The sequence below is a fragment of the Dicentrarchus labrax genome, unplaced genomic scaffold (genome assembly GCF_905237075.1).
Source record: "Dicentrarchus labrax unplaced genomic scaffold, dlabrax2021, whole genome shotgun sequence".
Taxonomy (NCBI): Eukaryota; Metazoa; Chordata; class Actinopteri; family Moronidae; genus Dicentrarchus; species Dicentrarchus labrax.
The window spans coordinates 306,610-332,778 of NW_026136853.1; the positions used below are offsets into that span (position 1 = coordinate 306,610).

Genomic DNA, 26,169 nt, shown 5'->3' on the forward strand with positions numbered 1-26,169 from the left:
GTGTCCCCTCCAGCAGCAGTTCAGTGTGTCAGTGTTCATAAGAACAGCAGTGATGAGCAACAGAAGCCGCAGGTCCTGGTGAGAGCTGACGTACATGCCACACCTGTTACACACCTGTTAATCACCTGTTACACACCTGTTAATCACCTGTTACTCACCTGTTACTCACCTGTTACACGCCTGTTACACGCCTGTTACACGCCTGTTACACACCTGTTACTCACCTGTTACTCACCTGTTACTCACCTGTTACTCACCTGTTACACGCCTGTTACACGCCTGTTACACGCCTGTTACACACCTGTTACTCACCTGTTACTCACCTGTTGCACACCTGTTAATCACCTGTTACTCACCTGTTGCACGCCTGTTACACGCCTGTTAATCACCTGTTACTCACCTGTTACACACCTGTTAATCACCTGTTACTCACCTGTTACACACCTGTTACACACCTGTTACTCACCTGTTAATCACCTGTTAATCACCTGTTACTCACCTGTTACACACCTGTTAATCACCTGTTAATCACCTGTTACTCACCTGTTACTCACCTGTTACACACCTGTTAATCACCTGTTAATCACCTGTTAATCACCTGTTACTCACCTGTTACACACCTGTTAATCACCTGTTAATCACCTGTTACTCACCTGTTACACACCTGAAACGTATATGTCATCAATATGACTGCTTTAGCTGTTGATCATGAGCTGATTATAAACAGCAGTACGAAGGAGCTGTGCTCTTCTCTCAGTGAACTGGGTCACTGTGGATCCTCCAGTTCACTGTGTAGGCAGTCAAGAGCTCTGATCGATCTGTTTATGAACATATAACATATATAACATAGAACATATATAACATATAACATATGTAACATATAACACATATATAACATAACATATATAGCATAGAACATATGTAACATATAACATATATAACATAGAACATATATAACATATAACATATATAACATATTTAACATATAACACATATATAACATAACATATATAACATAGAACATATGTAACATATATAACAGAACATATATGACGTATAACATGTAACATAACATATATTTAACATATAATACATATATAACATAACATATATGACATATGTAACATATAACATATATAACATAGAACATATGTAACATATATAACAGAACATATATAACATAGAACATATCTAACATATATTTAACATATAACACATATATAACATAGAACATATATTTACATATAACACATAAATAACATAACATATATAACAAATGTAACATAGAACATATATAACATATATGTAACATATAACACATATATAACATAACATATATAACATATGTAACATATAACATGTATAACATAGAACATATATAACATATTTAACATAGAACACATATATAACATAACATATATATAACATATAACACGTATAACATATATAATATATAACATGTAACACATATTTAACATAGAACACATTTAACATATATAACATATAACGTATAATATATAACATATAACATGTATAACATATAACATATATAACATCAGTGTTTCCCATTAATTACTTAGACCGTGGTGGCCCGCTGCTTCAGCAAAGCATCTCTCGCTCCCAGTCAGTCAGCTCTGCCCCTCCCCCCCCTTGCTGTACGCGGCACGTGCACACTCATACACACACACACACACACACTGGAATATATAACGTTACCTGACAGCATCCGAGATGTCAAGGCATTTTAGGACACCACATCGTTTGAGGTAAGAAACGTTCCAATCCAATCCAACTTTATTTGTTAAGCACTTTAAAACAACCAAAGTTGACCAAAGTGCTCCGTTAACCAACTTTACAGTATCTACTAGTTCAAACACAATTTTATCCTGATCAATGTACGACAGCAAACAGATAATGTTACTGCAAAAGTTTATTATTGATAATTAACGTTAACGTTCGTTAGCTAGCGATGTTAGCTGTCAGTCTCGATTATGTCGACTGATATATCCGGCTGCTTACCGTGAAACAGTATGTAACGTTATATCTAGCTAGCTAACGTTAATGTTATTACCAGAGACGGTTCTGAAAGTATAAATGTATATAGAGAATCTTTGTTATTACCAGCAGCTCTGACCACGTAAGTTAACTTAACGTTTACAGGGCGTCGTGGACGAGAGGCCCGCGAGCCTTGTAACTAACGTATTTTCAGTAAAACTCATAAAAAAGACTCATAGAGGGACAGACTTTGAGAGAGTAGTTGTAAGTCTTTTACCAGCATATTTAAAGAAAGGGGTCCAGATCCTAAAAAAATTATCCACCCTACATTTGAATCTGTATGTTAGATATTCCATTGGTAGTAAGTGAAATATCACTTTGTGCCAACCCCCAATTGTAGGTGGTGCATTATCAATCCATCTGAGCAATATATTTTTGCGAGCAGCAAATGAGAGAATACTGAGCAGCTTTCTTTGATGAGACCCTTTAATATGAGGACTGGGCAAGCCAAGAAGCAGAACCTGAGGATCGGCATCCAGCTGGACATTAAAAATCAAATTAAGTTTACTAACAATTTTACCCCAGTACTCCTCAACATGTCCACATACAGTGCCTATAGCTTCCCACCTCTACTTGACATTTGGAACACTTTTCAGACAAACTTGAGTTCATCATGTGTCTGAGCTGTGGTGTGATCTGCAAGCGATGCAATATTCTAAACTGAGTCTCTCTGGTTCTGTTACATATGGAGATCTCTCTAGCTAACCGCCATATTTCCAACCATGTTGATTCATCTATTGTAAGATTGAGATCAGCATTCCATTTGCATCAAAGATACTCTAAGCTCATATTGCTAGCAGAGTTGAGCTCAGCATACCCCCAACCAAAAACTGCTTTCTTGCCTCTACCAAGAAGTAAACGTTCTATCTGTGAAGTCTGACAGTCAAAGTCATACCTTCTTTGATTCTGAATGAAGCTGCGAATTTGCAGATACCTAAAGAAGTGGTTTCTCGGGAGACCGTATTTCTGTCGGATTTGTTCAAATGTAAGCATCACTCCTTTATCAAATAAATGTCCCACAGTTAAAATTCCCCTCTCCTCCCACATCTTAAATCCCATGTCTGAGCGGGCTGGGGCAAAATCCATGTTACCATATATCGGAGCTAGCGAGGACAATGTTTTAGAACGACCCTCTAACTTCCTTACTGCTAGCCAAGCTTGCAGACTTGTTGTAATTAAAAGGTTATTGTCCCCCACAATCTTAGTTTTTCTTGAGTCCAAGGCAAATAAAAGACTTGAGAGGCCAGTACCTGCATTCACAGATTCCAGATCTAGCCACACCGATTCAGGGTCATTATTAATCCACTCCGCTATGTATCAAAGCTGTGCAGCCAGCTGATAAAGCCTGATATTTGGGACGGCTAAGCCTCCCTGCTCTACAGACATATGCAACATGGCCATTTTTAGTCGTGGTTTTTTTCTGTTCCAAATAAATGAGCTGATCCAGCCATTTACCCTTCTAATTGATTTATTATTAAATAAAATAGGGACAATTTGAAAGTGATAAAGAAGTCTTGGTAGAATATTCATTTTGAGTAAGGCAATTCTACCCATCATTGACAGTGGAAGAGATATCCATCTGTCCAAGTCATCACATATACGCTTTAAGAGAGGTTCAAAGTTGGCCTTGAACATTGCCTTTGTAGGGGATACACTACTTTTTCATTATTATTAGTATTTAATCACTAGTGATTAATAATACACTCGTAAATGGGGCACCACCTCCTTGTTTAGCTACTGGAATAATCCGGAGGAAATTATTCCGCCGATCTAATCAAATCAATTTTAAATCAATTTATTAAGTTTCAAAATCTATATTTAATCTCATATTTCTGAAGTAGTGATTTCTTTTACACGATTCATTGATTTCCCGCATCAAATCAAACCTGCACCAACAAGGACATACGGTTATATATGTTTATTAACTAAACTAATGCAGAGTAAATAGCATGAAATGATAAACAAACAAATGACAACAAGTAACAGAATATGTGGACAATATATGAATTATTACTATTAGGTGATTCAGGAGCGATGGTGGATTTTGCGATGCGGCAGTAAGTTTAAAATATTCCGAGAGTAAATTTTAGAACTGAGAGGCCCTAATCCAAAATTCTCTTAAACTTAAAAGATGGGAATCAAAGCTTACAGACAGACACCAGCTCTTCTTCATGTGTGTGAATCCGGCCGTGTACCGGAGAGTCAGCCTACTTTGTTTGTAGATGGAACTTGGAAGGATTCCAGGTCCTTGGCTTTCAGCTCAACTGCGGCTTTGCGTCACTGGTCCAACAGGCTGAAGGAAGTTGCGTCTCGTCCCTGGTTCCAGTGGCAATCTCTCCAAAAGGCCCAGCGCGGCGTGTGCGCTAGTGAGCGTTGGGGGCACGGTGGCTGGAGAATAATGTCTTTATTCGGCTGGAAACGTTTATACGTCTTCTTGAGCAGTCAACTACTGCGACGTCCTTCTGGCTGATGATAAATGTCTTAGAGTGGTTGGTCTTCAGCTTTGATTGTAAACTAATTCAGCTTCTTGTTTAAAAATAACTGGAGGATGAAATGCTGGCCTGGCGAATTCTCCAAGAAAGTCCAAGAATTTGATTAAATTCACTTTCTGTGAAAAGGCGACAATACTTGACGATAAGACTACAAAAATATAAAAGAAGAAATTCGTTTGTGTCTTTAGCTTTCAAAATAAAAGTACTTGAAAAGTACTTCAGCACGGCAAGTTATTACTTGAGGAAAAATTAACACGTGTCGCAAACGAAGTAAAATAAAGTACGGAAATTAAAGAAAAAGCGAGAATAAATAACTAGTTGATACAAGAGAGAGAAGAAAAGCGAGCGCGAAGAGAAGAGAGATAAGAGTGACCGGAGTCTATCTCTTATAGCTTTTATTCTTGAGGCGGAACTGGACGAGAGGAGCTGACCGCGCGCGTCACTTCCTCTGATGATAATTTGATATACGTAACTTTATCAACTTACTCCTATCGTGTTTTAAAGTTTCGAGATCATAATTCACCGTTCACAGAACCCACCATGACTTAATACATAGTTCACATGTTTTAACATAACATAACCGAAATTACTTAATGTAAAAGAAAAGTGGAACTGATTAAAGTCATTAAATCATTAATCATTAAACACGCACATAAGACAGCACTGATGGACTGTACATATTTCGTATAGTGCTAGCTTAATCCTTGTTATAACAAATATGTGTCAGGCATTTACTTATTGTATTACTATACAGTTATCAAACAAAGTTCGTTTTGAAAGTACCTTACGCTATACCAGAACCTTACCAAAAGGTGGCACTGTGGCTCCATCAAACATTCAGACATTTTACACATGATTTTGTAACTTTGTCCAATCTGATGACAGAAACATCAGACAAACATTACATTTGCGTCCTTCTCATGCTGGATGGCAATCTGTTAATTAGGAGGAGATGAAATTTTACCATAATACTCCAACAGAACTAAATCTATATCTGTGCAACTGCTGTTACTGCTTCCTAGATTGGAATGTCCACTATAAACAGAAAACATCGTAATTTACACTTTAGAGGAAGGGGTGTCAGAAGGCCAGATGTGGATTCCAGAGGAGTTTCTCTCTGGAGGTGGACCTGTCAGACTAAAAGAGATGTAAACACATTTCAGGGATATCTAACCCTGATTTACAATCAAAAAGGCATTTATGTTATCACACACGATCCACTTTAGGTGTAGGGTGTCGTTCTGATCTGTGGAGAAGTCAGTGTTCTGTTAAAGAGGATAAAACATATTGACACCTTAGAGATCCCATCTGAGAATCTGAAAAGAACCAGGCTCTCTGTGCAGGGAGACTGTCGGCGCCACAGTCTCACCCCCCTCCTGGGTCAAAAGGTCAAAGGGAAAGAAGAGGCCTTGAAAACTCTCCTGGTGGAACAAAATCAAAATAATATGATGATTGTTGAATTAAGAGACAGATAAAGCGTCTCTTGTAGAGGAAGACGAGGACAAGGTCCTACACCTTTAATGATGGGGTGATGGAAATTCCAAGATAAGTAAAGCCTGTGGGTGACCATTTAAATGGACAAGAGGTGGGCTGAAAATAGTTTCCTAGCGACATGACTTCAGACTTAGAAAAAAATATTTTATACCCTGAAAATTTACTAAATTGATTTATTACTTCCAAAACAGCTGGTATAGATTTTGTTGGATTAGTTATAAAAAGCAATATATCATCCACATATAAGGCTATTTTATGATCATTCCCACCAACTGAAATTCCAGTGATATCTGGGCTATTCCTTATAGCTTCTGCAAGGTCTCGAGCGCTATAGCAAACAACAATGGGGATAAAGGACACCCCTGCCTGGTTCCCCTGCCCAAAGGAAAGTAGGATGACAGCTGGCCATTGATCCGAACAGCAGCCAATGGTCTGTTATACAACCTAACCCAGTTGTTGAAAGCATCTCCAAATCCAAAGGTATTTAAGGTGGAAAAAAGAAAGTGCCATTCAACTCTGTCAAAGGCTTTTTTTTTAGCATCTAGACTTATCACCATACTGGGCAACTTCTGCTGATGCGACAACTGAATTACATTTAACAGCCTTCTCATATTGTTACAGGAGTTCCTGCCAATAATGAACCCTGTCTGATCAGTGTTGATAATGGAGGGTAAAACCTTCTCAAGGCGCCGCGCTAGTGTTTTAGATAATATTTTAAAATCAACATTTAGAAGACTAATAGGTCAATATGAAGAACATTCATCAGCTGGTTTCCCTTTTTTAAGTATAAGACTAATATTGGCCTCTGTAAGTGATCTAGGTAAAGAGCCTTTATTAAATGATTCATTTAGCATCTCCAAAAAAGGTCCCATAAGCTCTGATTTAAAATCTTTATAGAATTCACTGCTAAGGCCGTCTGGGCCTGGAGATTTCCCTGATTGTAAGGTCTGCAATGCCTCTAAAACCTCCTGCTTCGTGATTGGTCCATTTAGCCCCTGTTTTTGTTCTTCCGTTAGTTTAGGTAAAGTAAGCTTCGACATAAATCTATCAATCAAGTCCTGCACCTCCGGGGGCTCTTCACTACTATATAACTGGCTATAAAATTCCCTAAAAACCTTACAAATATTAACTGTATCAGATTTACTATGTCCATTTTTGTCTTTAATGGATGAAATTGTCTGAGAGTCAGTCCTCTTGTTCACTAGTCTTGCAAGATATTTACTTGGTTTATTACCATACTCATATAGTCTTTGTTTAGCAAAATGAATACTCTGCTCAGCTCTGTGAGTAAGAAGAGAATTTAGAGACGCTCTTGTAGCCAACATTGCTTTCATATTAATATCACAGGGGTATTTTGCATGTGTCTTCTCCAAATCAGCAAGTTTGCCTTCTAATTTCCTTTGGGCTTCTAAAGATTTACGTTGCTTACTTCTAACATAGGAGATAATAAGGCCTCTAGCATACACGTTTCCCATAATATTGATGGGGTTATATCTGGGGTTTTATTTATTGTGTAAAATATGTTAAATTCTGATTTAAAGTAGGAAATTAATTTGGGATCACTAAGTAAGTGTGGATTGAACCTCCAGGAATTAGAAGAGCACTGTTTCTCGGTAAAGAGCAATTGTAAGAATATTGGGCTGTGATCAGAAATAGTTCCTATATCGCAAGACACAACAGAGGAAAGCATTAATTTAGGAATGAAAAAATAATCTATTCTAGAACTACTCTTATAAACATTGGAAAAAAAGGTGAACTCTTTAGAAGTAGGATGCACAGTTCTCCAAACATCAATAAACCCAAACTCCTCACATGTGTCTATTAGTGCCCTGGCTCTTTTTGATGGGACCTTAGGATCTGCAGGCATTCTGTCCATAAGCAGGTTCAGGTGGCAGTTAAAATCCCCACCTACAATACAACATTCAGGTTCAAGTTCTGCAAACTCCAGTTTCCTGTAGGAGGGCAATTTCCACTCCTTCCTTTTTGAGAGAGGTGAGAATCTTCTTTCTCTTCACTGGGTGATGAATGCTCCTTACATTCCAAGTACAGAGTTTAATACTTGGAATGTTCATAGTTAAATTAAGTACTTAGCATATCTTAAATTGTTGCTACTCATCACTGTCACATGTTTATCATTATCCACAGCCCACATCCAGCCTGTCTTTGGGTAGCATAAATAGCATACTAACGGGACTGAGCGTGCTAATAATATGTAACAAAACAGTGGCCATTCCTGGAACAAAACTATTTACAAAGACTAACACTAGGTCCTTCACAAACTGTTCTAGAACCTCTAAACTTGAGATCACACCACAGAGAGCAAGTTCAAACCCTCCTTTGAGGTGGAGGACCCCCTGCCTAATACTAAGTGCAAGCACACTCCCTACTTACTTATCTGGCACAGTAAGTTGTAGTATTGATGGCTGACAATATAGACAGACAATATCCCAACCACTAATAATAATAATGATATTAAGTAACCAATATATAGATCTAATAGGAAGAGAGAAGAAAATAGAAAGAAAAAACACATTTGGTAGGGTACTGGTCCTGATGGCAGTGAAATAAGAGGCAAAAACACACAAGTCCCGTATCTTAAGAGCATCTTGTGAGCCTCAAACTTCCATAAAAATAAACATACCCCGTGAAGCATCATGTAACTTACACGGGAGGTAATTAACGAGTGCGGCTTGAGTGAATACCACCCGTTTATTTCTAGTAGCTATACCGAATAATACCCCCTGAGATTTATTTATTTATTTATGAAAAATATATAGCGGGCTGAATCAAGAGTCTTTCCGCAGGGGAACATATTAGGAAGTTAAGGCGAAACATAGTCGGGATAAGTTCTCTGAAACCTCCCGGTGAAACGCCCGACAATTATCACATGAAAGTGGCTCACCTCATCTGCGCCTCATAGGACAGCTACAAAGAGTCAAAAAATGATGAAGCCTCTTCTGGAGAATTAAAAGTTTTAACCGTGTCATTCATTGTAATCCTGAGGGAAGCGGGGTAGATCATGGCATAACAAGCTCCCTCGCTGTTCTGGAGCGTCTTCCGTACCTGGTCGTATTTCCGTCGTCTTTTCTGTGTAACAGCAGCAAAGTCCGGGAAGAAGTGAATCCTCGCTCCATCCTGACGGATATCTTTGAGTCGTCTAGCCGCATCAATCACCCTTTGACGGTCACTGAAGTTGTGAAACCTCACTATCATTGTGCGTGGGAGTCTTGAAGTCTGGGGACCTGGGAGCCTGTGCACCCGTTCCAACTTGATACGGCCCGCTTTGGTGTCAAGTTGTAGGAGCTGGGGAATCCAGGACTCCATAAACTTCGTTGGGTTTGTCCCCTCAAGCTTCTCTTACAGGCCAATAATCCTCAGGTTTTTGCGTCGACCTCTATTCTCATAATCCTGCAGCCGTTCTGTCAGCTCCTTTGCTGTTTTTTCCCAGACTAGCAAACGCTGCTCAGCATCAGTAGATGCATTTTCCACCACTAAAATTCTGTGTTCCGCCTCACTGACACGGTCAGTGACTTCTTTCAAACTCTGAGAAATATTTGTGGTGATATCGTGCAGCATCTTTGCAAATTTTTCATCCATCCTAGTGGCAATATTCGCCGTCATCGTTTCAAGGGCTTTGGTCAGACCCGGATCAGGTGTCATGCTAGTGTTAGCCACTAGCGTAGCATTGTCATCTTGGGAGGAGGCCACAGGTATATCTTTCTTCTTCGAAACTTGTTTAGGAGGCATTTTACACGCAGGTTTGCTCAAGAATCGGTCCAGGGACATCACCCGGAGTAGCCACTCCACTTTTCCATGAGATTGAACGCCACCGAGAATAAAAAATACCAATATTGCAGGATAAGTGTGCCAGAGCTCCACTAAAACGTGGCTACTCGGGTGCTTGCATCACCGGAAGCCCCCAAAATGTTTTTTGCCTGCCATGTGTCCCCTTAAGGCTGCAACTAACAACGAATTGATGATGTACCCTCCAAATCCAATTTATTTTTTATGACAATTTAGCTTACAGTTTAATTATTTATTATTTTATTTGCTAAAAAATAAACTAGTTCAACACAGGTAACCACTTTTGCTTAATTTCTTTGATGGCTGAGATGTATGCTCCAGTTGATTTTGTGCTTTCACCATTCGTATCTATACAACCAGTGTGTTTATGATTAAATTGTTTACAAGAGCACACAGTTCTTCATAGATCTAGCCTCTCAATTTTGCTTTCAAAGTGCACCAGATTGATGCATTTAACTTGTAAAATCCTATGGGAAACACTGTAACGTAGAACACATTATATAACATATAACATATATTATGTACAACATAGAACACAGATATAACATATATTATGTACAACATAGAACACATATATAACATATATTATGTATAACATAGAACACATATAACATATATATCATATAACACATATATAACATAAAACACATATAACATATATAACATAGAACACATATATAACATAGAACATATGAGACCTTGAGACGAAGAACCATATAAGTCCATATTTTCAAATTTTGAATAATATATTTTTTTTATTTGGACTGTGAACATTATATTATATATTTTTATTTTACTTGAAGATAGACAACAAAAGCTTCCCAATTCTAATGAGATAAGATTTTTCAGTGTCAATCTTAAAAATAAAAAGTTAGAGTAATTTACATTTCTGGAATGTGGAAGAACGGTATATGTCCAGTTAATGTGGAATAACAGTATAAAGTCCAATTCATCATATCACTTTAAACCACTGGAGATCTGATTCCTTTATCTTAGTTTTAATATAGTAACAGAACCTTAAAGAAAATATTAAGCATTTCTTTCTTTCAATTTATAAACAAATACAGACAATACAGTAAAAAAAAAAAAAAAAATTTAAAAAAATAAAAAATACAAAAAAAAAAAACCAAAAAAAAAAAAAAAAAACCCAAAAAAAAAAAAAAAAAAAAAAAAAAAAAAAAAAAAAAAAAAAAAAAAAAAAAAAAAAAAAAAAAAAAAAAAAAAAAAAAAAAAAAAAAAAAAAAAAAAAAAAAAAAAAAAAAAAAAAAAAAAAAAAAAAAAAAAAAAAAAAAAAAAAAAAAAAAAAAAAAAAAAAAAAAAAAAAAAAAAATAAAAAAAAAAAAAAAAAAAAAAAAAAACACAAACAAAAAACCAAAAAAAACCAAACTCATCTTATAATTTTAAAAAAAAATAAAAAACTTCCCCCGCCCCCTGGTTTTTATTGTATAATGTTATATTATTCTTCCCCTTTTTTTGTAGTTAAAAGCCCTAAGTTACTTAAGAGTGGGGGGGGAAAAAAGGGGGGGGAGGGGGGTTTTTTTTTTTTTTTTTTTTTTTTGGTTTTTTAGCTGAAATCATGATTCAACAAGAAATTCAATAAAGATTCTTCCTTCACGCACATATCCCCAACACTGTTAGTCTTAGAAACCCAACTCTAGTTTTTTACCTGTCACTTTCCACCACATCATGGTTGTGATTAGGAAGCCAGATGTGTTGCATCAGGGAGCTGCCTGAAGTCCGCACATTTCATCTCAATGACTTTGAATGGATGCTGCTGCCTGGCTGCATGTCGATACAAATGACATGGCAGTCATCATTGGCTTTGGCCCACTCTGAGTCAGCCTGCAACTGGGTGTACGCTTTTTCAGCTTTCTGGTGGTGACGCTCACTCTCGGCTGCAATCTTCGACCTTTCTCCATCTGTTGTAGCACCTGCTAATTTTGAGAACAGGGTGTCACATTTTGCATAAGTGTCACTTCTTGGCTGCCCAAAACTGAGGTTCTGCTGCTTGAAGATGTCCCTTGGATTGTTTTCCTTGCACAGGCGGTACATGCGGAGCAGGTTCAAATCAGGGCTCAGGTACACCGTCTCCACATCTCCCTTCATCTGTGAGTAGTGGTTCGGTTGGTGTGGGAAGCTCAGGATATCCTCTCTTATCCCCTCTCTCACTGCAGGATGAATGCTATAAGGGCTAAAAAAAAACCACAACTCATGAACAAGTGAAATATAATAAACTATGCTGGTCTGTTTTTGCACAATTGCATTGTCTCTGTGACAATAAATGTATAATTTCTCTTCCATTCACCTCTTTCGGTGGACTTTTTCCTCCTTTTAGCTCTCCCTCCAAGACTTCCTGCTCTGTCCTTCCATTCGTTCATGTTTGCTCTCCTTTTTTTGCCATTCATGTCACATGGTTATCTCATTTTTTATTTTTTTGGACTTATACGGTTGATCGTCGCATGGACTCATATAACACGTAAAACAAATATATAACATATAACACATATGACATATATTATGTATAACGTAGAACACATAACAAATAACACAACATATATTATGTATAACATAGAACACATATAACATATAACACATATATAACATACAACATATATAACATATAACACATATATAACATATAACGTATATTGTGTATAACACAGAACACATATATATAACACATATATAACATAGAACACATATATAACATATTACAGTCCCTCCAGAAAAATGTGATTATGCGATCGCATAATTCAATGCATAATCAGCCAAAGTCCGCGTATTTATGCTGGGGCCGCATTTTTTCAAATCGCGCACTTTCGCCGCATAAATTGCTGATTTCTGCGCTTGCATGATTTCATAATCGCCGCATTTTTCGTTGCAAAAAAGTCACATATATCTTAGCAGAAAGTTGAAAAATGTTGCGTTTACTTCACACAAGAGCAGCCATTTCACCCTGTTGCCATGGGAACGTTATGAAGTGACGTAATAAAGGGACGTGTATGTCATCGAAAAGCTGCAAACCCCGCGATGAAGCCGCAATTTTTGCAAGTTCCCGCAATTTCATCGCATAAAATTGCATAAATATCTTGCATATTCCGTCCCGTTTTTTAAGAAAACATGCCACATAGTCAAGGATTTTGGCCCGCAACAATCACAAAAAACTCAGCGTTTTTCTGGAGGGACTGATATTACACATATAATATATAACACATATATAACATAGAATATAGAACACATATATAACATATAACATATTATGTATAACATATAACATATATTATATATAACATATAACGCATGTAACATATATAACATAGAACATATGTAACATAACACATATATAACATAGAACACATATATAACATATAACACATATATAACATATAACACATATAACATGTATAACAGAACACAAAATATAACATAGAACATATATAACATCACACATATAGAACATAGAACACATATATAACATGTAACAAATATAACATACGTAACATATAACAGAACACATATATAACATATGTAACATATAACATATATTATGTGTAACATATATAACACAGAACATAAATAACATATAATATAGAACACATATAACATATGTAACATATAACACACATAGATAATATAGAACACATATAACAGAACAGATAACATATATAACATAGAACACATATATAACATATAATATAGAACACATATAACATATGTAACATATAACACACATATATAATATAGAACACATATATAACAGAACAGATAACATATATAACATAGAACACATATATAACATATATTATGTATAACATGGAACACATATAACATATATTATGTATAACATAGAACACATATAACATTCAATTCAATTCAATTCAATTTTATTTGTATAGCGCCAATTCATAACAGAAGTTATCTCAGGACACTTTTCAAATAGAGCAGGTCTAGACCAAACTCTTTAAAATATTATTTACAGAGACCCAACAGTACCACCATGAGCAAGCACTAGGCGACAAGGGCAAGGAAAAACTGCCTGTTAAAAGGCAGAAACCTAGGACAGATCCTTCGGCTCTAGGTGGGTGGTCGTCTGCCTCGACCAGTTGGGGTGAGAGAGAGAGAGAAAGAGAGAGAGGGAGAGAGAGAGAGACAGACAGACAGGTGCACAGCAACAACAGTATTGGCAATGGCAATCTAGCAGGACCATGGCAGGAGGCTCCACCAGGATCGATAAGAACCTGCGAGACGAGAAAGCACAAGAACTCCGAGGAAGAAGTGAAGTTAGTAACATGCATTAATGGAACATGAATGAGTGCAGAAAGAGAGAGGAAGAGAGGAGCTCAGTGCACCATGGGAAATCCCCCGATAGTCTAGGCCTATAGCAGCATAACTAAGGGATGGTTCAGGACTCACCTGATCCAGCCCTAACTATAAGCTTTATCAAAGAGGAATGTCTTAAGCCTACTCTTGAATGTGGTGAGGGTGTCTGCCTCCCGAACCACAACTGGAAGCTGGCTCCACAGGGGAGGAGCTTGGTAACTGACGGCTCTGGCTCCTTTTCTACTTTTGGAGACTATAGGAACCACAAGTAGCCCAGCATTCAGAGAACGTAGTGTTGTAGAGGGGTAATAGGGTACTATGAGCTCTTTAAGATATGAAGGGGCCTGACCATGAAGACCTTTATAGGTGAGGAGGAGGATTTTAAATTCTATTCTACATTTTACAGGGAGCCAGTGCAGAGAAGCTAGTACAGGAGAGATGTGAGCTCTTCTTCTAGTTCCTGTCAGTACTCATGCTGCAGCGTTCTGAATTAATTGGACCGTTTTAATGGACTTATTGGGGCAACCTGATAATAAAGAGTTGCAGTAATCCAGCCTAGAAGTAACAAATGCATGGATTATTTTTCTGCATCTGTCTGTGATAGTATGTGTCTAATTTTTGTAATATTACGTAAATGAAAGAAGGCTGTCCTAGAGGTCTGCTTCATGTGGGAGTTAAAAGACAAATCCTGATCAAAGATAACTCCAAGATTCCTGACAGTGGTGCTAGAGGCCAAGGTAATGCCATCTAGAGTAACTATATCTTTAGACAGTGAGTCTCTAAGGTTTTTGGGGCCAAGAAGAAGAATTTTGTTTAACATCAGAAAATTGCAGCTCATCCAGGATTTTATGTCCGTAAGACATGTTTGTAATTTAGATAATTGATTAATTTCATCGGGCTTGATCGATAGATATAACTGCGTATCATCTGCATAACAGTGAAAGTTAATGGAGTGATTTCTAATAATGTTGCCTAAAGGGAGCATATATAAAGTAAATAGTATTGGTCCAAGTACAGAACCTTGTGGAACTTCATGACTAACTGTAGTATTTATTGAAGATTCATCGTTAACATGTACAAACTGCGAACGATCTGATAAATATGACTTAAACCAGCTTAGTGCGGTTCCTTTAATGCCAATTTGATGCTCAAGTCTCTGTAAAAGAATATCATGGTCAATGGTGTCAAATGCAGCACTAAGATCTAATAATACAAGTACAGAGACAAGTCCATTGTCAGAAGCAATCAAAAGGTCATTATTAACTTTAACCAGAGCTGTCTCTGTGCTATGATGAACTCTAAATCCTGACTGAAAATCCTCAAATAAACTATTGTTATGTAGAACGTCACACAACTCTTTGGCGACTACTTTCTCCAGAATCTTAGAGAGGAAGGGGAGGTTAGAGATTGGTCTGTAGTTGGCTAAAACCCCTGGGTCAAGAGTGCACTTTTTAAGAAGGGGTTTAATTACAGCTACTTTAAAGGACAGTGGTACATATCCTGATAATAAAGAAAGATTAATCATATCCAGTAAAAAAGTGCCAATTAAGGGAACAACTTCTTTAAGCAGCCTAGTTGGGATCGGGTCTAACAGACAGGTTGATGGCTTCGATGAAGAAACGATTGAAGTTAACTGATGAAGATCGATAGCAGAAAAACAGTCTAAATATATATCTAAGTTTACATTAGCAAAAGTCCCTGAACTTGGAGAGCCACTGATAACTGTTAATGGCAGTTGGTGATTAATTTTCTCTCTAATAGTGATCATTTTATTGTGGAAGAAGCTCATAAAGTCGTTGCTACTTAAGTTTATGGGGATATGTGGCTCAATAGAGCTGTGGCTCTCTGTCAGCCTGGCTACAGTGCTGAAGAGGAACCTAGGGTTATTCTTATTTTCTTCTATTAGTGCTTAGTAATAGGCTCCTCTGGTTATTACCGCTTCATTGATAACTGGAAGCCTTTTTGGGGAAAACCTGGTCTGATTAGGAGAGACGGCATCCATCCCACTTTGGATGGAGCGGCTCTCTTATCTAGAAATAGGGCGAAGTTTATTTCTAAAACCTGACAGTCCAGAGTTGGGACCAGGAAGCAGAGCTGCTGTCTTACACACTTCTCTGCGCTTTCTTTAGAACAGTCACCCACCCAAAACCCCATAGAGACTGTGTCTGTCCCCTGACCACCTAAATTATTTAAAGAAATAAAAACAAGAGGAGTTCAACATAAAAATCTAATAAAAATTAAAACCAACTCCTCAGTAGCACAAAATAAGAGAATTAAATTTGGGCTGTTAAATATCAGGTCTCTGTCCTCTAAAGCTGTTTTAGTGAATGAATTAATATCAGATTATGATATTGATTTACTTTGTCTTACTGAGACCTGGTTGTCCCACAAGGAGTATGTTAGCCTAAATGAATCCAACTGGAAAACACTGTGGCCAGTTCTATTTGTTATAGTGTACCGCGCTCCTGGCCCGTAATCTGATTTTATATCTGAATTCTCAGAGTTTTTATCAAGTTTAGTCCTTAAATCAGATAAAGTAGGACATGTGGATGTTAACAATGACAGCCTTAGTAACACATTTATATCATTAATAGACTCAATTGGCTTCTGTCAGAGTGTAAATAAACCAACTCATTGTTTTAATCACACTCTTGACCTTGTTCTATCATATGGCATTGATATTGAACATTTAATAGTCTTCCCACATAATCCTTTCCTATTTGACCATTATTTAACAACTTTTGAATTCATACTATTAGATTATAAGCCATTAGGCAAAACTTCCTATCTGTCTTCTTCCACAATAAAATTATTACTATTAGAGAGAAAATTAATCACAGACTGCCATTAACAGTTATCAGTGGCTCTCCAAGTTCAGGGACTTTTGCTAATGTAAACTTAGATATATATTTAGACTGTTTTTCTGCTATCAATCTTCATCGGTTAACTTCAATCGTTTCTTCATCGAAGCCATCAACCTGTCTGTTAGACCCGATCCCAACTAGGCTGCTTAAAGAAGTTGTTCCCTTAATTGGCACTTCTTTACTGGATATGATTAATCTTTCTTTATTATCAGGATATGTACCACAGTCCTTTAAAGTAGCTGTAATTAAACCCCTTCTTAAGAAGCCCACTCTTGACCCAGGGGTTTTAGCCAACTATAGACCAATCTCTAACCTCTCTTCCTCTCTAAGATTCTGGAGAAAGTAGTCGCCAAAGAGTTGTGTGACTTTCTACATAACAATAGTTTATTTGAAGATTTTCAGTCAGGATTTAGAGTTCATCACAGCACAGAGACAGCTCTGGTTAAAGTTAATAATGACCTTCTGATTGCTTCTGACAATGGACTTGTCTCTGTACTTGTATTATTAGATCTTAGTGCTGCATTTGACACCATTGACCATAATATTCTTTTACAGAGACTTGAGCATCAAATTGGCATTAAAGGAACCGCACTAAGCTGGTTTAAGTCATATTTATCAGATCGTTCTCAGTTTGTACACGTTAACGATGAACCTTCAATAAATACTACAGTTAGTCATGGAGTTTCACAAGGTTCTGTACTTGGACCAATACTATTTACTTTATATATGCTCCCTTTAGGCAACATTATTAGGAATCACTCCATTAACTTTCACTGTTATGCAGATGATACGCAGTTATATCTATCGATCAAGCCCGATGAAATTAATCAATTATCTAAATTACAAACATGTCTTAAGGACATAAAATCCTGGATGAGCTGCAATTTTCTGATGTTAAACTCTGAAATTCTTAACTTAAATTCTTGTTCTTGGCCCCAAAAACCTTAGAGACTCACTGTCTAAAGATATAGTTACTCTAGATGGCATTACCTTGGCCTCTAGCACCACTGTCAGGAATCTTGGAGTTATCTTTGATCAGGATTTGTCTTTTAACTCCCACATGAAGCAGACCTCTAGGACAGCCTTCTTTCATTTACGTAATATTAAAAGAATTAGACACATCCTATCACAGACAGATGCAGAAAAACTCATCTATGCATTTGTTACTTCTAGGCTGGATTACTGCAACTCTTTATTATCAGGTTGCCCCAATAAGTCCATTAAAACGGTCCAATTAATTCAGAACGCTGCAGCACGAGTACTGACAGGAACTAGAAAAAGAGATCACATCTCTCCTGTACTAGCTTCTCTGCATTCGCTCCCTGTAAAATGTAGAATAGAATTTAAAATCCTCCTCCTCACCTATAAAGGTCTTCATGGTCAGGCCCCTTCATATATTAAAGAGCTCATAGTACCCTATTACCACACTAGAACACTACGTTCTCTGAATGCTGGGCTACTTGTGGTTCCTATAGTCTCTAAAAGTAGAACAGGAGCCAGAGCCTTCAGTTACCAAGCTCCTCTCCTGTGGAACCAGCTTCCAGTTGTGGTTCGGGAGGCAGACACCCTCACCACATTCAAGAGTAGGCTTAAGACATTCCTCTTTGATAAAGCTTATAGTTAGGGCTGGATCAGGTGAGTCCTGAACCATCCCTTAGTTATGCTGCTATAGGCCTAGACTATCGGGGGATTTCCCATGGTGCACTGAGCTCCTCTCTTCCTCTCTCTTTCTGCACTCATTCATGTTCCATTAATGCATGTTACTAACTTCACTTCTTCCCCGGAGTTCTTGTGCTTTCTGGTCTCGCAGGTTCTTATCGATCCTGGTGGAGCCTCCTGCCATGGTCCTGCTAGATTGCCATTGACAATACTGTTGTTGCTGTGCACCTGTCTGTCTGTCTCTCTCTCTCTCTCTCTCTCACCCCAACTGGTCGAGACAGACGACCACCCACCTAGAGCCGGAGGATCTGTCCTAGGTTTCTGCCTTTTAACAGGCAGTTTTTCCTTGCCCTTGTCGCCTAGTGCTTGCTCATGGTGGTACTGTTGGGTCTCTGTAAATAATATTTTAAAGAGTTCTGTCTAGACCTGCTCTATTTGAAAAGTGTCCTGAGATAACTTCTGTTATGAATTGGCGCTATACAAATAAAATTGAATTGAATTGAATTGAATTGAATATAACATATATACCATATAACACATAGAACATATATAACATAGAAAACATACAACATATAACACATATATAACATAGAACATATATTATGTATAACATAGAACACATATAACATATCACATATATAACATAGAACACATATAACATAATATATATAATCTATATAATATATAACATATAGGGATTCTCGATATTGGCTTTTCTGCCGATATCCGATATTCCGATATATTCCAACTCTCAATTTCTGATACCGACATCACCCGATACCGATATATGCATTTACACCAAAGCTGTTAGGTAAAAACATAACATATCTCCTATAGTGGAATTAACACATTATGCCTTATTTTATTGTGATGCCCCACTGGATGCATACATAAATGCAACATGGCTTTCCAAATGTAAACACTGTGCAAAATAAGAGAACGACTTCAACTTTCATTGTATCAATACTGAAAAGAGCGCTAACGCTAATCGCTAGCTAAGCGCTAATCGCTAGCTAAGCACTAGCTTTGGTTAATGTGTTTAATTGTATTATGCACCTGAAGGAGTCCTAATGTAAATTCTAAGCCAATTGTTAGTTTGGTTAAGGAACAGCTCATAGCAGGGTAAAATATTTAAGGTGCATTGCACTTATTTCGTGTTAATATTAAAATCATTCAGCTTTAAATTGTTTGCTTGTTAGCCACGGTTAGCAACCAACCAGTCTAGTGTGTAGCTGTTGTTGTTATACGTCATCCAGCGCAAGCCGGTAAACGTCCCATGCTGCGTTCATGCAGGCTCGGAAATGCTGAAGCCTCCGGAACAAACTTCAGTTATAAAAACCCGATACCGATAATTCCCGATATTACATTTTTTAGTGAATTTCGGCCGATAATATCGGACATCCCTAATAACATATAACTTATATATGTTTCAGCTCTAACTTTGCCTGTTGCTTACAGTACAAAGACTCGCTCCGGCTGTCTGGGACGTAAAGGACCGGATGGACGATTTTCCAGACTGACTCTACAGAGGCCCGGATGGACAAAAGATGAGGTAATGATCTTCATGTTCCCTCCTTCACAGTAGAAGTCAGTTTCAGATATTCCCAATGATACAGTTATAGCCTCCTGTAATATAAGGACAGGATACCTGATGATGATGATGATGATGATGATGATGGTGGTATCCTCAGGATGAGAAGCTGCACAGGCTGCTGAAGGAGTTTGGATCAAACAGCTGGTCTTCAGTTTCTCTTCACTTCAGAGTGAGTTGTTTCACACATTCATTCACTCACTGGACGCCGTTTAACGTTCCTGTGTGCTTCCTGTTTGTAGCTAAGCTAACGGCTCAGAGAGGCTAACTGTGTGTTACCATGGTAACAGTCAGTGCACATGTGTGAGGGACAGACTGTGTGTGTGTCTCAGGGTCAGAGGTCAGGTGTGGAGTGTCAGCGGAGGTGGCAGCAGATAAAGAACCCAGAGCTGGTCAAAGGTCCCTGGACTCAGGAGGAGGATGAGAGGGTGAAGATCTTCCTCCGACTGAACATTTATAGTATCATTGATCAGGGAATGATGTAATATCTGTGGTGGCGTTGCTGTGCGTCTGCTGCTGGAACTCCTTTATAAACCCATGATATGTTGTGATGTCACTTCCTGTGCAGGTCATCGATCTGGTTCAGAGGTACGGCGTGAAGCGCTGGTCGCTCATCGCCAAACACTTGCACAGTCGGAACGGGAAGCAGTGCCGCGAGCGCTGGCACAACCACCTGAACCCGACGGTGAAGAAGAGCAGCTGGACGCTGGAGGAGGACCGCATCATCTGTCAGGCCCACAGACTGCTGGGAAACCGCTGGGCCGACATCTCCAAACTGCTGCCTGGCAGGTACGTAGATCGCCTGCAGGTACATAGACCACCTGCAGGTAGGTAGACTGCCTGCAGGTACGTAGACAGCCTGTAGGTACATAGACCACCTGCAGGTAGGTAGACTGCCTGCAGGTACGTAGACCGCCTGCAGGTACATAGACCACCTGCAGGTACGTAGACTGCCTGCAGGTACGTAGACAGCCTGTAGGTACATAGACCACCTGCAGGTAGGTAGACTGCCTGCAGGTACGTAGACAGCCTGTAGGTACGTAGACTGCCTGCAGGTACATAGACCACCTGCAGGTACGTAGACAGCCTGTAGGTACGTAGACCGCCTGTAGGTACGTAGACAGTCTGAAGGTACGTAGACAGCCTGTAGGTATGTAGACAGCCTGCAGGTACGTGGACCGCCTGTAGGTACGTAGACCGTCTGTATGTACATAGACAGCCTGCAGGTAGGTAGACCGCCTGTAGGTACGTAGACTGTCTGTAGGTACGTAGACCGCCTGCAGGTACGTAGACCGTCTGTAGGTACGTAGACAGTCTGTAGGTACGTAGACCGTCTGTAGGTACGTAGACAGTCTGTAGGTACGTAGACCGCCTGCAGGCACGTAGACAGATGGTGGCGGGCAGACAGACAGACAGACAGACAGACAGACAGACAGACGGTGGCGGGCCTCATGCAGCGTCTGTGTTTGTTCCTCAGGACAGATAACTCAATCAAAAACCACTGGAACTCCACCCTTAAGAGGAAGGTGGAGAAGGAGGGATACCTGCAGGTCTTGCGACTCTACAACTCCTCCTCCACCTCCTCCAACTCCTCCACCTCCTCCTCTAACTCCACCAGACCAGCACCCGGGACCTGCGCCCCCCCCAGCATCCCCACCAAGGTCAGCCTCCACCCACGCAGCCGTCGTCCATGCCTGACAGCGACAGAGACGATAATGTTCTCCTGTCCTCCAGCAGGGGGACAGTCTGTCCAGCAGCACCTCCAGCGATCAGAGTATGTGCGGATGCCAAAGCAACCACGCCTACCTGTGCCCCGCCTGCGTCCCTGCCTCCTCCTCAGGTTACGACTCGTCTCTCAGCGTGTGCGAGCTGACAGCGCTCGTGGAGCTGACTGACGCGGTGCTTTAGCTTCTCATTTTATTTGTTGGAACTTAGCTGAGGCTTTTATTTTGGAAGACAGCTGGTTGGTCTCTAAGGCAGTCAGTGTAATTTAACCTTTAATTAGTCTGTTAATGTTTGCTTTTCGTACTGAAGTCAAACTGAAGTTTGTTTTCTTGGTTATCAGTGTCATTAATTATTATCAGTTTTGTTATTAAACTAAATGAATGGAACCTGACTCCATCACAGCACACAGAGACCTGGAGCCGTGGCCCACAGGAAGTGACCTCATCGCTCTCCACCTGCCTGTACAGAGACCCCGCCGACCCGTCGGTCATTGATCTGACCAGGAGTTATGTAAGACAACAAACTTATTTACACCTTCTGAAATATAATGTTCTCAGTCTGTAATGTCTGCCAGTCTGATGAGGTGGTGAAGCAGCGTGGGTTCCTGGGAGTTGTTGTCTTCACCACCACTGGCGTCATTGCAGTCAGCTTCTCCCGGTTAGGATTCCTTCAGTGTTCATGGTTCAGGAAGTTTCTATTATTATTGATTATTGATTAAATCAACTAGAACATAGTTGCAACAGTTGCTGAACCTCCTCCCGGAGCAGTCTGTCTGTCTGTCTGTCTGTCTGTCCTGCTGATTGAATGATCTGTCTGTCTGTCTTCAGTTCATCGGTCTGTGCGACATTGACGATCTGAAGTTACAGCGTCCAGTTCTCACCTCCACCCCCGTCTGTTCCCTCAAACACGCCACCAGCACTAACCAGGACCAGGACTCCTGTCTGCACTGCAGCCACACCAGTCGGTAGGTCCGGGAGGGGTCAGAGGTCACATACGTTGTAGTATCCTGTCCTGTTACTGTGGCGGTACTGACAGACTGCTGATGAGTTGTGAACGTGTGCGGTGGTGCTCAGGACGCCCGAAGAGATCAGACAGAGGATCAGAGAGTTGTTGACGTCAGCTCCTCGAACACCGACACCGCTGAAGATCAGCAGCCAGCACGAGGTGAGAACAGACTCAAGCAGCTGATGTAAGACCTGGACCTGAACGCAGACCCGGGCTATCCTCACTGTGTGTTTGTGGCTCAGGTGTCTGTCTGTTCGGGCAGGATGATGAATCTGACGTGGGAGGAGCAAAGCGTCCATCCTGACATTCAACAGTCCAGCAGCAGCTCTGAGGTCTGTCTCACACACACACACTATATAGTTAACTGGGATTCTGCTGAGTGAGCGGACCCCCTTCACATACAGGATCACACAGGTGTCCACCAGCTCTACAGTGATGATATATGTTTGTATAGAGAATAATCTGCATTAATGAACTCCACTTTTATGATTTTGAAGTAAAAAGCTAACGTTAACATTAACAAACTACACCTCGGTCACATGACTTCAACACCACTAAACCTCCAACTTTCACTGAAAGCTTCCATATGTGTATATGTACATATATCATATAATATATATGTATATATACTTTTATGCTCCCGAGTGCCTTCTCTCTCCGCTTCCCTACAGTGCCAACAGTGTGCAACACTAGCTAACGTTAACTTATAAATGGAGTCCGCTAACTTCTACGATCGGCCGACACCCACCACAACACAGAGTCCAACACAGTGTCCAAAGTCAAAGCTAACATTACTGCTAAGCTAGTGGAACATATTGTAACCAGGACGCTGACTGCAGCATTGCCACTGGTGGCACTGTTAACGGTTTAATGACAGTTCCACATAGAATCTCAAAATCTTTAATTGAAATCTACACTTTGTAAAGTTTGAGTTAGAACAGTTTACAGAATAGAAACACAACAAGGCCGTGACCAGGTGCTCCTGCAGCGCTCAGTGCTTCAGACCAATCAGTGTCCTTTGAGCCACATCAGGAGGATGTTGGGTGTCAGACAGTCAGGAAGTTAATCCGTAAGTCCGAACCTGATCATGTGGAGCTTCTGTCCTGCAGGTCCAGGGAGAGAGTCTGCTCAGCTCCATCCAGAGAGAATCCTGCTCTGTGCCTGGCTGCGAGGAGTTTGGCTGCTTCCTGTTGGAGGGACAGGGGGATGTGTGGTGGTGTCCGCAGTCAGTTGATTACACAAACTCTCCCGAATGTCCCGCAAACAGAACGAACCCCTTCGAGGTGAGGACTGACCTAACACACACACACACACACACACACACACACACACACACACTTTATACACCGTCCTGCTGCCACAAGCACTCACTACAGCACCACATGTGGATTCATCCGCTGCTGAAAGAAGTCCCCAACAGATGCACTATTTCCTCCACTTTGATAAAAACAACAGTGAACCTTTTAAACGTGAAACTGTATCTATGAGGTGTTTATAGAGATCACATGATTGTGTCAGCAGCTGAGCGGAGAGCTACAGGTGGTGATGTACGGGAAAACAGACGATCAGATGAGTCTGACGGAGCAGGCCCGACTCTACGTGGAGCCCTGGTGAGTCCGTCTGTCCTTCAGCTCACTCATAATGAGTGTCTGCTCTTTGTCCCTAAAGCTCATTTAAAGCTCCTCTATGTACCATTAAACTGTAGCTAACAGCGCCTCCAGTGGTCGTTCATTAAACTGTAGCTAACAGCGCCACCAGTGGTCGTTCATTAAACTGTAGCTAACAGCGCCACCAGTGGTCGTTCATTAAACTGTAACTAACAGCGCCACCAGTGGTCGTTCATTAAACTGTAACTAACAGCGCCACCAGTGGTCGTTCAGTGAACTGTAGCTAACAGCGCCACCAGTGGTCGTTCATTAAACTGTAGCTAACAGCGCCAGTCCTCAGTGGCTAACAGCGCCCGTTCATTCAAACTGTAGCTAACAGCGCCACCAGTGGTCGTTCATTAAACTGTAGCTAACAGCGCCACCAGTGGTCGTTCATTAAACTGTAGCTAACAGCGCCACCAGTGGTCGTTCATTAAACTGTAGCTAACAGCGCCACCAGTGGTCGTTCATTAAACTGTAACTAACAGCGCCACCAGTGGTCGTTCATTAAACTGTAGCTAACAGCGCCACCAGTGGTCGTTCAGTGAACTGTAACTAACAGCGCCACCAGTGGTCGTTCAGTGAACTAGTGAGCAGCTAACAGCGCCACCAGTGGTCGTTCATTAAACTGTAGCTAACAGCGCCGCCAGTGGTCGTTCAGTGAACTGTAACTAACAGCGCCACCAGTGGTCGTTCAGTGAACTGTAGCTAACAGCGCCACCAGTGGTCGTTCATTAAACTGTAGTAACTAACAGCGCCACCAGTGGTCGTTCAGTGAACTGAATAAACTTCAGTGAACTGTAACTAACAGCGCCACCAGTGGTCGTTCATTAAACTGTAACTAACAGCGCCACCAGTGGTCGTTCAGTGAACTGTAGCTAACAGCGCCACCAGTGGTCGTTCATTAAACTGTAACTAACAGCGCCACCAGTGGTCGTTCAGTGAACTGCATCACTCTCAGCTAGTAGAAAGCTATCGTTAGCTTTGTGCTGTTAGCATCATTGATGTGTAAACGTATAACGTGAACAATGATAGTTGAAGTCTGTTCATACACTGTCAATAAAGCTGATTCTGATTTTTGTGTCTTTCAGAGATTCCCGCTTTCATCGAGCAGTGACAAAAAACATGCTGTGAATCTTTTTATGATGATTTTAAATCAACTATCATCAGTCTGCTGAGTCGACCCACAAATCATGAGTCAGCATTTTAAATCATCTTTCAGTCCTGAGACTCGCTGCACTCAGTGTCCATCAGTTTATCTAAGAACTGATGTTTATTGATTTATTTAGCAGTTAACAGGAAACATCTGTAATGATTATATTGTATATTATATACATTATATATTGAAGCTGAATTTGAACAAAAGCTCTATTTTTATCATTTGATCATATTTAATGTCGTATTTCTTATATGTTTACTGAAGATGTGATAATTATTTAGTAGATTTTATATTTTTAATCACACTGATATTTATTTATTTATTGAAGTCTGGCTGATATTGATATTTATTGACA

General features: G+C 39.9%; 1 protein-coding gene across 1 annotated transcript; it reads left to right on the forward strand.

The window, feature by feature from the left end:
• On the forward strand, positions 1 to 26,071 carry LOC127360156 (myb-related protein B-like). Its single transcript, XM_051394411.1, has 13 exons — positions 1 to 78; positions 20,147 to 20,240; positions 20,380 to 20,451; positions 20,848 to 21,068; positions 21,757 to 21,940; positions 22,014 to 22,178; positions 22,407 to 22,514; positions 22,832 to 22,968; positions 23,078 to 23,168; positions 23,252 to 23,341; positions 24,119 to 24,292; positions 24,528 to 24,619; positions 25,747 to 26,071. Coding segments are annotated over exons 1-13 (1,455 nt in total). The 5' UTR covers positions 1 to 52; the 3' UTR covers positions 25,748 to 26,071.
• The last annotated feature ends 98 nt before the right edge of the window (positions 26,072 to 26,169 follow it).